The sequence below is a fragment of the Pan troglodytes genome, chromosome 5 (genome assembly GCF_028858775.2).
Source record: "Pan troglodytes isolate AG18354 chromosome 5, NHGRI_mPanTro3-v2.0_pri, whole genome shotgun sequence".
NCBI lineage: Eukaryota > Metazoa > Chordata > Mammalia > Primates > Hominidae > Pan > Pan troglodytes.
Window position 1 is genome coordinate 182,440,568 of NC_072403.2, and position 12,799 is coordinate 182,453,366.

Genomic DNA, 12,799 nt, shown 5'->3' on the forward strand with positions numbered 1-12,799 from the left:
ACTTGTGGTTGTCTTGGACTCATCTCTATCTTAAGTACTACTGCCATAGGGTTGTTTTGTTTTTGCTAATTATCCTTAGCATTTTCTTAAGAGAAAAATATGAGCAAAGACTTGGAACCAACCCAAATGTCCAACAATGATAGACTGGATTAAGAAAATGTGGCACATATACACCATGGAATACTATGCAGCCATAAAAAATGATGAGTTCATGTCCTTTGTAGGGACATGGATGAAACTGGAAACCATCATTCTCAGTAAACTATCGCAAGAACAAAAAACCAAACACCGCATATTCTCACTCATAGGTGGGAATTGAACAATGAGATCACATGGACACAGGAGGGGGAATATCACACTCTGGGGACTGTGGGGGGGAGGGGGGAGGGATGGCATTGGGAGATATACCTAATACTAGATGACGAGTTAGTGGGTGCAGCGCACCAGCATGGCACATGTATACATATGTAACTAACCTGCACAATGTGCACATGTACCCTAAAACTTAAAGTATAATAAAAATAAAAATAAAAAAAAAAGAATGAAAAAAAAAAGAGAAAAATATGTTTTTTCTCTCTCCAAAATAAATAATGAAAAAGCTTTTCAGGTGGAGGGAATACTTCAGCCATTTTGGAAATGTAAGTGAGTTTTGTTGAGTTGTTTCACTTCTGATGGCGGGAAATATACCACTGAGAGTAGTCACTGCTATTGTGGGAAACATAAGAAAAGAAAGAGAAGAATTTCCTTTTTTGGATCATTTGACTCTGAGGCCGTTTGGTTAGTAGGTTCTGTTTCCTTAGTAAACAAAAGGGACATTTAGATCCCAGCCAGCCTTGAGCTTTTGGCATGTATTTTATAGCCAAGTGGTCCTCACAGAAAATCACAGCTGTGGATAGCAAGGGAGGACATCTCGGCAGTCACAGATTAACAAGTCTGACCTTAGAAACAGCACCTTTCTGTTTGTCAGAGTGTGGAAGCAGAGCTGCACCTGCATCTGCAACTCAGTGTGAGTCATCATCATTTGTCGTGGTTTCAGTCAATGAGTAAGGGTGTTTTTCTTTTGATTTTAATAGTTTAAACATCTATATAAAATATAGAAGTGAAACACTAAAAATTACATTGTAGGAATTTCTGTGTATTTAATAGTTTTAGGAAAGTGCTTTCCAAAGCCTGGGGTCCACAGATTGCCTGCATCCAAGTCTTCTGAGTTGTTAAAATGCAGACTTCCAGGCATCCATACCTGTCTAATCAAATCAGAGTTTCTGCATATAGATCCCAGGAAAATGCATTTTTTTTTTTTACAATCTCTGCAGTTGATTCTTTTGCACATGAAAGGTTGAAAACCATTAATTTAAGAGAGTAAGAGAGCAAACTAAGGGGTAGATGGATGGTGTTTTATCCAAGTGCTCCATCAGCTGTGATACTGCAGGGTGGCAGTGCCTTGTTATATCCTTGAGACAGCGCATTTGAAAGATGTTCTGAAAGCATTCTTAATGGTCGAAAGTGCAGTATCCCTCAAAGTTTAGCCATTAAAAAAAGAAGAAATGTTTTCATTGAAACGTACGTATGCCAGCCCTTTAGGTTTGGGCTTTTTAAAGAAAAACACTAATCTGATCATGTTTACTTTCTAGTTCCTTTTACATCAGGAAGGGAAGAGATTTGTTTCCTTTTACTGTATTTCTACAAGGAGCATATTATAACTCTGTGCTGCAAAGAACAATAGTTAATGGACTTTTTTTCTTAACTAGGGGGAACGCCTAGTTTGAAAATATTATGGCTGAACCAAGAGCCAGAAATACAGGTTCGGCGCTTGGACACACTCCTAGCCTGTTTCAATCTTTCCTCCTCAAGAGAAGAGCTGCAGGCTGTCGAAAGCCCGTTTCAAGCTTTGTGCTGCCTCTTGATCTACCTCTTTGTCCAGGTAATGTCCAGCTGCCCGTTCTAGTCACTGCAGCCTGCGCTTACTTTATGAGAGGGAGCATGTGGGATATTGCCATGGCTGGTGTCCCGGATTGTCTTTTTCCAATGTCTGTTCCATGGAACATTATTAGTCCTTTGAAGTGCTCTAAAAATAAAAAGAAGATTGTATGGCAAAATACGTACGAGAAACTCTGTCACTACCTCAGCTTTAGAGATTGTATTAGAGACTTAGGAAATCTTGCAGGTGGTGGAAGCTGCTCTGGCCTTGACTAAACTTTCTCAAACTTTGTGGACCATAGTGTACCTCCTCTGTCCTCGTGGCATTGTTTAGGGGGTGGTTCTTGTTTCTGGGTTTTAGTGTAAAGGTGAGAAAGGACCTGGCTAGAGACCTAGCTTCTCGTAGCTCTTTGCCTCTGGACAGACTACTTCAGCTTTTTCCTATGTCAGTTTCATTCCATCATACAGCAAATGTTTATTGATTATATGCCTTCATTTTCTAATCTGAAAATGAGATAATCTTAGTAGCTGCCTCCTAGGGCTGTTGGGGCGATTTCAGGTGTCATAACCTTCATTATTTAGGTCCTCCCATCCTGCTGAGCTAGAGATTGTAGTGGTAGATCCTTCATTTAGGCTCACTCGACAAGGTGGACTGTTTCTTTTGCATTAGCTTTATATGTAGTTTATATGTGAAAATCATAAAAATCAGTTAAAAGATTCACCTTTTTAATAGTTTTCTACATGCACAATAGTGCTTGGACACCTTTAGTAAAAGAAAGGCTGAGAATGCTCCCATCTCCCAGCCCCTCTTTCTCTGCTTTGCTCCTCCCCACCTCCCTCCCTGGCTCTGTGATTTAAGATGATTTTTGTCCCAATGTTGACAAAGTGTCTACTTCTTCAGGCTGTTGAGATGTCTCATAAGCTTTCTTCACTCCTTCAAGCCATCGTCTCAGCTTCTCTGACCTCCCTATATGGTGGGTCTCCATTGGCATAGCCTTTCAGTGTTCACTTACCTGGAATAGACAATTATATAATTATTTTTCAAACCTGAATTTACTTTACAAATTATTGATTGTCTTTAAGAAATGTACTCTTATTGTAGAAATACATCTCAAGGGAATCTTGGACTGATTTTTTCTTTCTAAATGTCCTCTTGGCTCTGCCCATTCTATAGCTTGCTCTACATTTTGCATTTTGTAAGATGTGATATGGTTAAGTCGTGCTTAGAGGTTTTATTGCTTCATTATTGGTTTCACATGCACCAATGTAAACCTTGGTTTTTGCATTACCATTTTGAGTAGATTACTTCTTTATTTGCTCAAGACGTAGCAGATTATAAATTAATGTAGGATGGCAGGAACTATTTAAAATGTAGATGTAAAAAGAGAGGAGATGAATCCAAGATGGCTGATTAGAAGCAGCTGTGGTCTGTGGCACTCACAGAGAAGAATGAAAAGGGGCAAGTGAATTCAGCACCTTCAACTGAAATACTCAGATTTCCACATTGGGACTGAGTAGGCAAACAACACAACCCACAGAGGACAAAGTAAACTAGGGGTGGAGGGCAGTGCCCCACCTGGGAACAGTATGGAGCCAAAGGAACCCCCACCCCCAGCCAGGGGAAGCCGTGAGTGATTGTGTGACCCTGCCTGGGAAACCATGCTTCTCCCATGGATCTTTGCAACCCATGTATCAGATCCCTTCATGAGCCCATACCACCACAGCCTTGAGTCTGATACACAGAGCTGTTTGGAGTCTCAGCAGAGCAGCTGCTCAGGCATACACAGAGACCCAAGAGTTTTACATACTCCAGCTCTGGGATCCCTGGCAAGACAAGAAATCTGTCTGTACATATCCCTAGGAAAGGGGCTGAATCCAAGGAGCCAAACGGCATCATTCTGCATGCTGCACTTCCATGGCACCTCACAATTTAAGACCCTCTGGCTTGGAATCCCAGCCGGCCAATGGCAGTGAATTAGAGTCCTCCTTAGAAGGGTCCAAGTTCCCAGGAAGAGGGACGGCCACAGTTCAGTCAACTTACCTGCTTCAGCCTGCCAGCTTTGGAGAACACAGGCAGTCCGGATGAGGGAGGGTCCCCCACCTCCAGTGCAGCACATTGGCTCTACCAAAAAGCAGCCAGATCCCTGATCCTGTTCCTCCTGACTGGGTGAGTCCTCCCAGTAGAGGTCTCCAGCCACCTCCTACAGGTGGGTGTGGGCCAGCAACAGGTCAGTAACCACTAGGACAGAGCTTCCAGAGGAAGGAGCTGGCTGCCATCTTTGCTGTTTCACAGTATTCACTGGTAGTACCTCCAGGTATGGGAGAAACTGAGGCAACTGGCATCTGGAGTAGACCGCCAGCAAACGGCAACAGCCCTACAGTAGAATGGCCTGTTAAAAGAAAAACAGAAAACAACAACATCAACAAAAAAGACCCCACCAAAACCTCATTCAAAGGTTATGGATAGGGTTAGAGATCTCAAAGATCAAAGATAGATAAGCCTACAAAGATGAGAAAGAATCAGTGCAAACATGCTGAAAACTGAAAAAGCCAGAGCGCCTTTTCTCCTCCATGACTGCAACACCTCTCCAGCAAGGACACAGAACTGGGCTGAGGCTAAAATGCCTAAATTGACAGAAGTAGGCTTCAGAAGGTGGGTAATAATGAACTTCGCAGAGCTAAAGGAGCATGTTGTAATCCAATGCAAAGAAGCTAAGAAATATGTTAAAACTACAGGAGCTGATAGCCATAATAGCCAGTTTAAAGAGGAACATAACCAACTTGATGGAGCTGAAAAACACAGCATAAGAAATTCACAGAACTTCACAGTGCAATTACAAGTATCAATAGCAGAATAGACCAAACGGAGGAATCTCAGAGCTCGAAGACTATCTTTCTGAATTAAGATAGGCAGACAAGAATAGAGACAAAATAATTAAAAGGAATGAACAAAACCTCCAAGAAGTATGAGATTATGTGAAGAGACCAAACTTATGACTGATTGGGGTACCTGAAAGAGAAGGGGAGAACAGAACGAAGTTGGAAAACATACTTTAGGATATCATTCAGGAGAACTTCCTCAACCTAGCAAGATAGGCCAACATTCCAATTCAGGAAATACAAAGAACCCCAGTAAGATACTGAATGAGAAGATCAACCCCAAGACACATAATCATCAGATTCTCCAGGTTGAAATGAAAGAAAAAAATGTTAAGGGCAGCCAGAGAGAAAGGCCAGGTCACCTACAAAGGGAAACCCATCAGACTAACAGCAGACCTCTCAGCAGAAACCCTACAAGCCAGAAGAGATTGAGCGCCAATACTCAACATTCTTAAGAATTTCCAACCCAGAATTTTATATCCAACCAAACTAACTTCATAAGCAAAGGAGAAATAAGATCCTTTTCAGACAAGCAAATGCTTAGGGAATTTGTCACCAACAGGCTTGCCTTGCAAGAGCTCTTGAAGGAAGCGTTAAATATGGAAAGCCAAAACTATTACCAGCCACTACAAAAACACACTGAAGTACACAGACCAGTGATACTGTGAAGCAACCACATAAACAAGTCTGCAAAATAACCAACTAGCATCGTGATGACAGGATCAAATTCACACAGAACAATAGTAACCCTAAACGTAAATGGGCTAAATGCCCCAGTTAAAAGGCACAAAATGGCAAGCTGGATAAAGAGCCATGACCCATCCATATGCTGTCTTCAAGAGACCCATCTCATGTGCAGAGACACACATGGGCTCAAAATAAAGGGTTGGAAGAAAATTTACCAAGCAAATGGAAAACAGAAAAAGGCAGAGGTTGCAATCCCAGTTTCTGACAAAACAGACTTTAAACCAACAAAGATTTAAAAAAGACAAGAGTATTACATAATGGTAGAGGATTCAATTTAACAAGAAGAGCTAACTATCCTATGTATATATGCACCCAGTACAGGAGCACCCAGACTCGCAAAGCAAGTTCTTAGAGACCCACAAAGAGACTCCCACACAATAATAGTGGGAGACTTTAACACCCCACTGACAAATATTAGATCATCAAGACAGAAAATTAATAAAGACATTCATGACCTGAACTCAGCTCTGGATCACTTGGACCTGATAGATAGCCACAGAATTCTCCACCCAAATTCAACATAATATACATTCTTCTCATTGCTGCTCGGCACTTACTCTAAAATGGATCACATAATCAGAAGTAAAACACATCTCAGCAAATGCAGAAGAGCTGAAATCATAACAAACAGTCTCTTAGACCACAGAGCAGTCATATTTGAACTCAAGATTAAGAAATTCACTCAAAACCACACAACTACATGGAAATTGAACAACCTGCCCCTGAATGACTCTTGGTTAAATAATGAAATTAATGAGAACAAAGAGACTACTTACCAGAATCTCTGGGCTGCAGCTAAAGCAATGTTAAGAGGGAAATTTATAGCACTAAATGCTGGAAAGATCTCAAGTTAACAACCTGACATCTCTACTAAAAGAACTAGAGAACCAAGAGCAAAAGAAAACCCCAAAGCTAGCAGAACACAAGAAATAACCAAGATCAGAGCTGAACTGAAGGAGATAGAGACACAAAAAACCTTTTTAAAAAAAATCAATGAATCCAGGAGCTGTTTTTTTTTAAATTAATAGACCACTAGCTACACTAATAAAGAAGAGAGAAGAATCAAATAAATACAATCAGAAATGATAAGGGGGTTATCACCACTCACCTCACAGAAATATAAGCAACCATCAGAGAATACTGTAAACACCTCTGTGCACATAAACTAGAAAATCTAGATGACATTGATAAATTCCTGTACACATATGCCTTCCTGAGACTGAACCAGGAAGAAATTGAATCCCTGAATAGACCAATTGAATCCCTAAGTAGACCAATAATGAGTTCTGAAATTAAGGCAATAATAAATAGCTTACCAAACAAACAAACAAAAAAATCCAGAACCAGATGGATTCACAGCTGAATTCTACCAGAGGTACAAAGAAGAGCTGGCACCATTTCTACTGAAACTGTTCCAAAATATTGAAAAGGAAGGACTCCTTTCTAACTTGTTCTATGAGTCCAGCATCATCCTGATACCAAAACCTGGTAGACATAGAACGAAGAAAGAAAACTTCAGGCCAATATCCTTGATGAACATTGATGCAAAAATCCTCACTAAAATACTGGCAAACCAAATCCAGCAGCAGATCAAAAAGCTTATCCACCATGATCTAGTTGACTTTATCCCTGGGAACTAACTTCAGCAAAGTCTCGGGATATAAAATCTCCAGTATTCCTATACACCAACAACAGGAAAGCAAATCACAAATAAACTCCCATTCACAATTGCTACAAAAAGAATAAAATACCTAGTAATACAGCTAACAAGGGAAGTGAAGGACCTCTTCAAGGAGAACTAAAAACTACTGCTCAAAGAAATCAGAGAGGACACAAACAAATGGAGAACCATTCCATGCTCATGGATAGGAAGAATCAACATTGTGAAAATGGCCATATGGCCCAAAGTAATTTATAGATTCAATGCTATTCCCATTAAACTACCATTGACATTCCTCACAGAATTAGAAAAAACTATTTTAAAATGCATACAGAACCAAAAAAGAGCCTGAATAGCCAAGACAATCCTAAGCAAAAAGGGCAAAGCTGGAGGCATCATGCTACCCAACTTCAAACTATTCTACAAGGCTACCATACCCAAAACAGCATGGTACCCATACAAGAACAGAAACATAGAACAATGGAACAGAATAGAGAACTCAGAAATAAGACCACACATCTACAACCATCTGATCTTTGACAAACTTGACAAAAATAAGCAATAGGGAAAGACTCCCTCTTTAATTAATGGTGCTGGGATAACTGGCTGAGCCATATACAGAAAATTGAAACTGGATCCCTTCATTACACTATATACAAAAATTAACTCAAGATGGATTAAAGACTTAAATGTAAACCCAAAAGTATAAAAACCCTAGAAGAAAATCTAGGCAATACCATTCAGAACATAGGCATGCGTAAAGACTTCATGATGAAAACACCAAAAGCAATTGCAACAAAAGCAAAAATTGACAAATGGGATCTAATTAAAGAGCTTCTGCACAACAAAATAAACTATCATCAGAGTAAACAACCTACAGAATGGGAGAAAATTTTTACTATGTATTCATCTGACAGAGGTCTAATATCCAGAGTCTACAAAGAACTTAAACAGATTTACAAGGAAAAAAGCAAAAAAACAATCCCATTAAAAAGTGGGCAAAAGATATGAACAGACACTTCTCAAAAGAGGACATATAGCCGGGCACGGTGGCTGATGCCTGTAATCCCAGCACTTTGGGAGGCTGAGGCAGGTGGATCACGATGTCAGGAGATCGAGACCATCCTGGCTAACACGGTGAAACTCCGTCTCTACAAAAAAAAAAAAAAAATTAGCCAGGAGTGATGGCAGGCACCTGTAATCCCAGCTACTTGGGAGGCTGAGGCAGGAGAGTGGTGTGAACCCGGGAGGTGGAGCTTGCAGTGAGCCGAGATCATGCCACTGCACTCCAGCCTGGGCAATAGAGTGAGACTCTATCTCAAAAAAACAAAAAGGACATATATGCAGCCAACAAACATATGAAGAAAAGTTCAACATCATTGATCACTAGAGAAATGCAAATCAAAACCACCATGAGATACTATCTCATGCCAATCAGAATGGCTATTATTAAAAAGTCAACAAATGCTGGCGAGGTTGCAGAGAAACAGGAACACTTTTACACTGTTGGTGGGAGTGTAAATTAGTTCAACAATTGTGGAAGACAGTGTTGTGATTCCTCAGAGACCTAGAGGAGAAATACTATTTGACCCAGCAATTCCATTATTGAATCTACCCAAAGGAAGAGAAATCATTCTATTGTAAAGATACATGCATGAGTATGTTCACTGCAGCACTATTCACAATAGCAAAGACATTGAATCAACCTAAATGCATATCAGTGATAGACTGAGTAAAGAAAATGTGGTACATATACACCATGGAATACTATGCAGCCATAAAAAGGAACTAGATCATGTCCTTTGCAGGGACATGGATGGAGTTGGAGGCCATTATCCTCAGCAAACAAACACAGGAACAGAAAACCAAATACTGCATGTTCTCACTTATAAGGGGGAGCTGAATGATGAGAACACAGGGTCACATAGCAGGGAACAACACACACTGGGGACTGTGAGGGGGTCGGGGAGGGGGAAGGAGAGCATCAGGAAGAATCGCTAATGGGTGCTGGGCTTGATACCTAGGTGATGAGATGATCTGTGCAGTAACCCATCATGGCACATGTTTACCTATGTAACAAGCCTGCACATCCTGCATATGTACCCCCAAACTTAAACTTTGGAGGAAAAAAATGTAAAAAGATATTTCTTTTGATATTATATGTTAAATATGCATGTATGCACTATTGGTTAATATTTTCTATTTTCTAATAATCTACAGGTGTCTGTAGTTAACGTTGAGTCATAGTGGGACTTGAGAAGTGGTGCATAGCCAGTAAGCTGACTTTTCCCACCCATAAAAATACATGTGTTTTGTTCTTGATACTATGTGTGTGCACAACAATGGGAAGGCCATTGTCAGCCCCCCAGGAGGGACACACCGCCTGCTGTTCCATATGAACGATGCTTGCTGATCCTGTGTGTGGTCACGCAGCGCAGTTCTACCTTCCCATCACTGTGCAGGTGACTGTCAGTTCTTTAAATTCACTTCAAGCAGAAAAAGCCCAGGACCCCAGAACAGTAACATCACATCCCTGTTTATATAAGCCTGAAGCAAGACAAGCATCAGGAAGAAAATTTCCACTTTACCTTTTTTCTATTAATAAAGACCTTTTAAGTAAAATCTCTGTAGTGCAAGTTGGCATGAGCAGACTTGGTAACTTGTCTTTAAAGGAGAGGTTTAAATTGGAACTTTTAAAAACTAGAAGACAACAGATTGACAAATCAATTTGGTATTCGCTAGATGAAGAAGGTGCTGTATTATTCCCAGGGATAATAACTCTCAGAATTAATAAGGCTAAAAAGATACATTTATAAAAATATTACAGTTTTATATATTAAGCCTAAATTTGATGTTTTGATGTGTAATATGGGATAAAATAGCATACTGTTCAGTGCATGAAAATGACAGAGAAACTAAATACAGTTGTGTCTTGGTATATGTGAGGGATTGGTCCCAGGACCCCCAAGGATGCCAAAATCCATGCATCCTCAAGTCCTGCGGTCAGCCTGTGGAGCCCACAGATTTGAAAAGCTGGCCATTTATATTCGGGTTTTACATCCCATGAACATTGTATTTTTCCATCTGCATTTGGTTGAAAAAAAATCCACATATAAGTGAACCCATGCAATTCAAACCTGTATTGTCAGGGGTCAACTGTACTCTCATTTGGTCTGACCTCCCAGTTAATAACAGCCACAAATGATTTTATTAAAGACTCATCTGAGAATATCCTCTGGAAAGGTAAGTTTACATCATAGAAATGCATATATTTTATATTCCTTTTATTCCAAGGTAATACCTACTTGGAATAAAAGTGGACTAGGATAGTGACATGGTGAGTAAGAGCATTGGCAGGTCCAAGCAGCAGTCAGCACCCCCACCCTGGTGGAAGCAAATGCCACCATCCTCCAGGGGAGCACAGGAGTCTTTCTGATTTATGGTGGGGTTGTTTTTATTGCAAATAGGCATGTTAGCCATTTTTAATATCCAAGAAGAATCAGTGAAGTTGTTATTCATGGGTCTGCTGTTGGCTTTCTATTTCTTTTTCCGCGAGCCTTTACTTGCCGCAGAAGGTGCTCTTCTGAGAGAAGCAGCTCTTGCGGTCTTAGGATGCCGTGGAGTCGTTCAGTCAGCGGGCACGTCCTGCCTTTATCTGGGTAGCTGAACGCGGTGGCTGGGAGAGGAATGTCTCGACCTCCTCACCGTGTGGGGCAGGGGAAGGGGTGGCACCGTCTGCTCTTGATGGGGTCTGGACCGTCCGTGTCTTCCCCGCTCTTCATGCCCTCTCCTTATCTCCATCATCTACTCCACACCAAGCAGTGCTCAGTCTGTCCTTTGCTGTCTCTTGTTCCTCTGTCCCTCCTTCCTTTTCTCACTTTTGTTGCATCTTGATTCCACAGAGGATTAGTAGGGTCTCATATTGTGGGTTCTGATTTACTCTCAACTAGGATTCGAGGACACAGGTTTCCTCTAGGTTGCCAAAAGTGGATGATGACCCCAGCTCAGCCCAGCTGTGGATATTCGCTCTCTGAAAACCCCTGAACTGTTTGCTCTGTGCAATTTGTCCCAAACGTGATCAACTGTCTGGCTCTAAGACCTGGTCTTGGTTGGCACCTCATGATTATTCCCAGATGTTCTGCGGAGTTTTGCCTTGTTAGAGTCTAACCCAACTAGAAATTCAGGCTCCCCTTCCAGCTGGGCTGTGAGTTGTGTGCACAACTGGGGACACCATAGAGAGAGCTTCACAGCCAGGAGCCAAGGATGGTGTGAAGAGGCTGTGCTCTTTCCACCTGCATACTGTCTGCTGCCTGAGGTCTGATGCACCATGTGTGTGCCTGTGCATGTGCCTGTTTGTGCACCTGTGCGTGTGCCTGTGTGTACACCTGTGTGTGTACATGTGTGTCCATGTGTGTGTGCATGCCTGTGTGTGTACCTATGTGTGTGCACCTCTGTGTGCTTGTGTGCACGTGTGGGTGCCTGTGCGTGTGCCTGTACATGCCTGTGTGTGCGTGTTTGCACCTATACACACACTCATAGTTAATAACTGAGATCAATTTGTAAGAAATGTTTAATTTTTCCTGTAGCCTAACACTGGCCTTTCTCTGTCCTTTTCAGGTGGACACGCTTTGCCTGGAGGATTTGCATGCGTTTATTGCGCAGGCCTTGTGCCTCCAAGGAAAATCCACCTCGCAGCTCGCAAATCTACAGGTACAGACGTGACCAGTTAGTTGTCACTGCCTGGAAGACAGCTGTGCAGTGCAGCCTTCTCTTTCCCATTATAGTTGAAGTGTCACAGAAAAGGTCAGGAAGGTATTTTACTCAGGATCTTTTCGTGATGCAGTAGTTTCTCTTCGTCTGTTTAATGGCTCTGGGATGAGCAGCCAGATGAGGTACTAATAGGTGCTGCCTCAGTTCCAGTTTTGTGAAACTTGTAGTTCTCAATACTGCCTTTATAGGCTAGTGATTTGAAGAGAATATGTTATGTGGTTCTCTATAAACCTTATTAATTTCTGGTGTTAGCAGTTTTGGCCCTCCCTTGGCCTGCCTCCCAGATGGCTGCTGGCTCAAGGGCGGGGCCGCCTGGCACCTTCCTGGATCCCTCCTGGCGCCTTGCCTGTGGCAAGCGTTCAGTAAAGAACTTCATATGAGGGAGAGGGTACACCTCAGCTAGGAGATCCGCAGCCTCTATTGTTTGTATTCAGACATGCCCTCCGGGAGTGCTTATTTCTTTAATTTCACAAAATGGCCCGATCACAGCTAAGTTCTACAGCTCTCCTCTGTGGCTGCACCCTTGTGGACCTGGGTACTGGGTGTTGTTTCCTGTTAGAATATCCCAAGGTCAAGTCACCTATGGATGGAATCTTAAAATTCTGCTTTATCAATGCCATCTGATCGTGGTTATTGGTTTATCCATAGCTATAGTTCAGTTGCATTCGTTTTACTTGTTTTTCTAATGGAAAAAACTAAGTTTCATTTATAAATGGCTTTTACTCAAACCTCACAACTTAGGCCAGGTGCAGTGGCTCACGCCTGTCATCCCACCACTTTGGGAGGCCGAGGCAGGTGGATCACCTGAGGTCAGGAGTTCCAGAC

General features: G+C 41.7%; 1 protein-coding gene across 7 annotated transcripts in view; it reads left to right on the plus strand.

Moving 5' to 3' along the window:
* Positions 1-12,799, plus strand: part of FAM120B (family with sequence similarity 120 member B) — a 97,785-nt gene that overhangs the window by 39,833 nt on the left and 45,153 nt on the right. For all 7 annotated transcript variants that reach the window (XM_009452450.5, XM_063812695.1, XM_054686985.2 and 4 more), the window contains 2 exons: positions 1,749-1,921; positions 11,822-11,914. In XM_009452450.5, the coding sequence (XP_009450725.2) occupies positions 1,749-1,921; positions 11,822-11,914 (266 nt within the window). The remainder of the gene's footprint in view (positions 1-1,748; positions 1,922-11,821; positions 11,915-12,799) is intronic.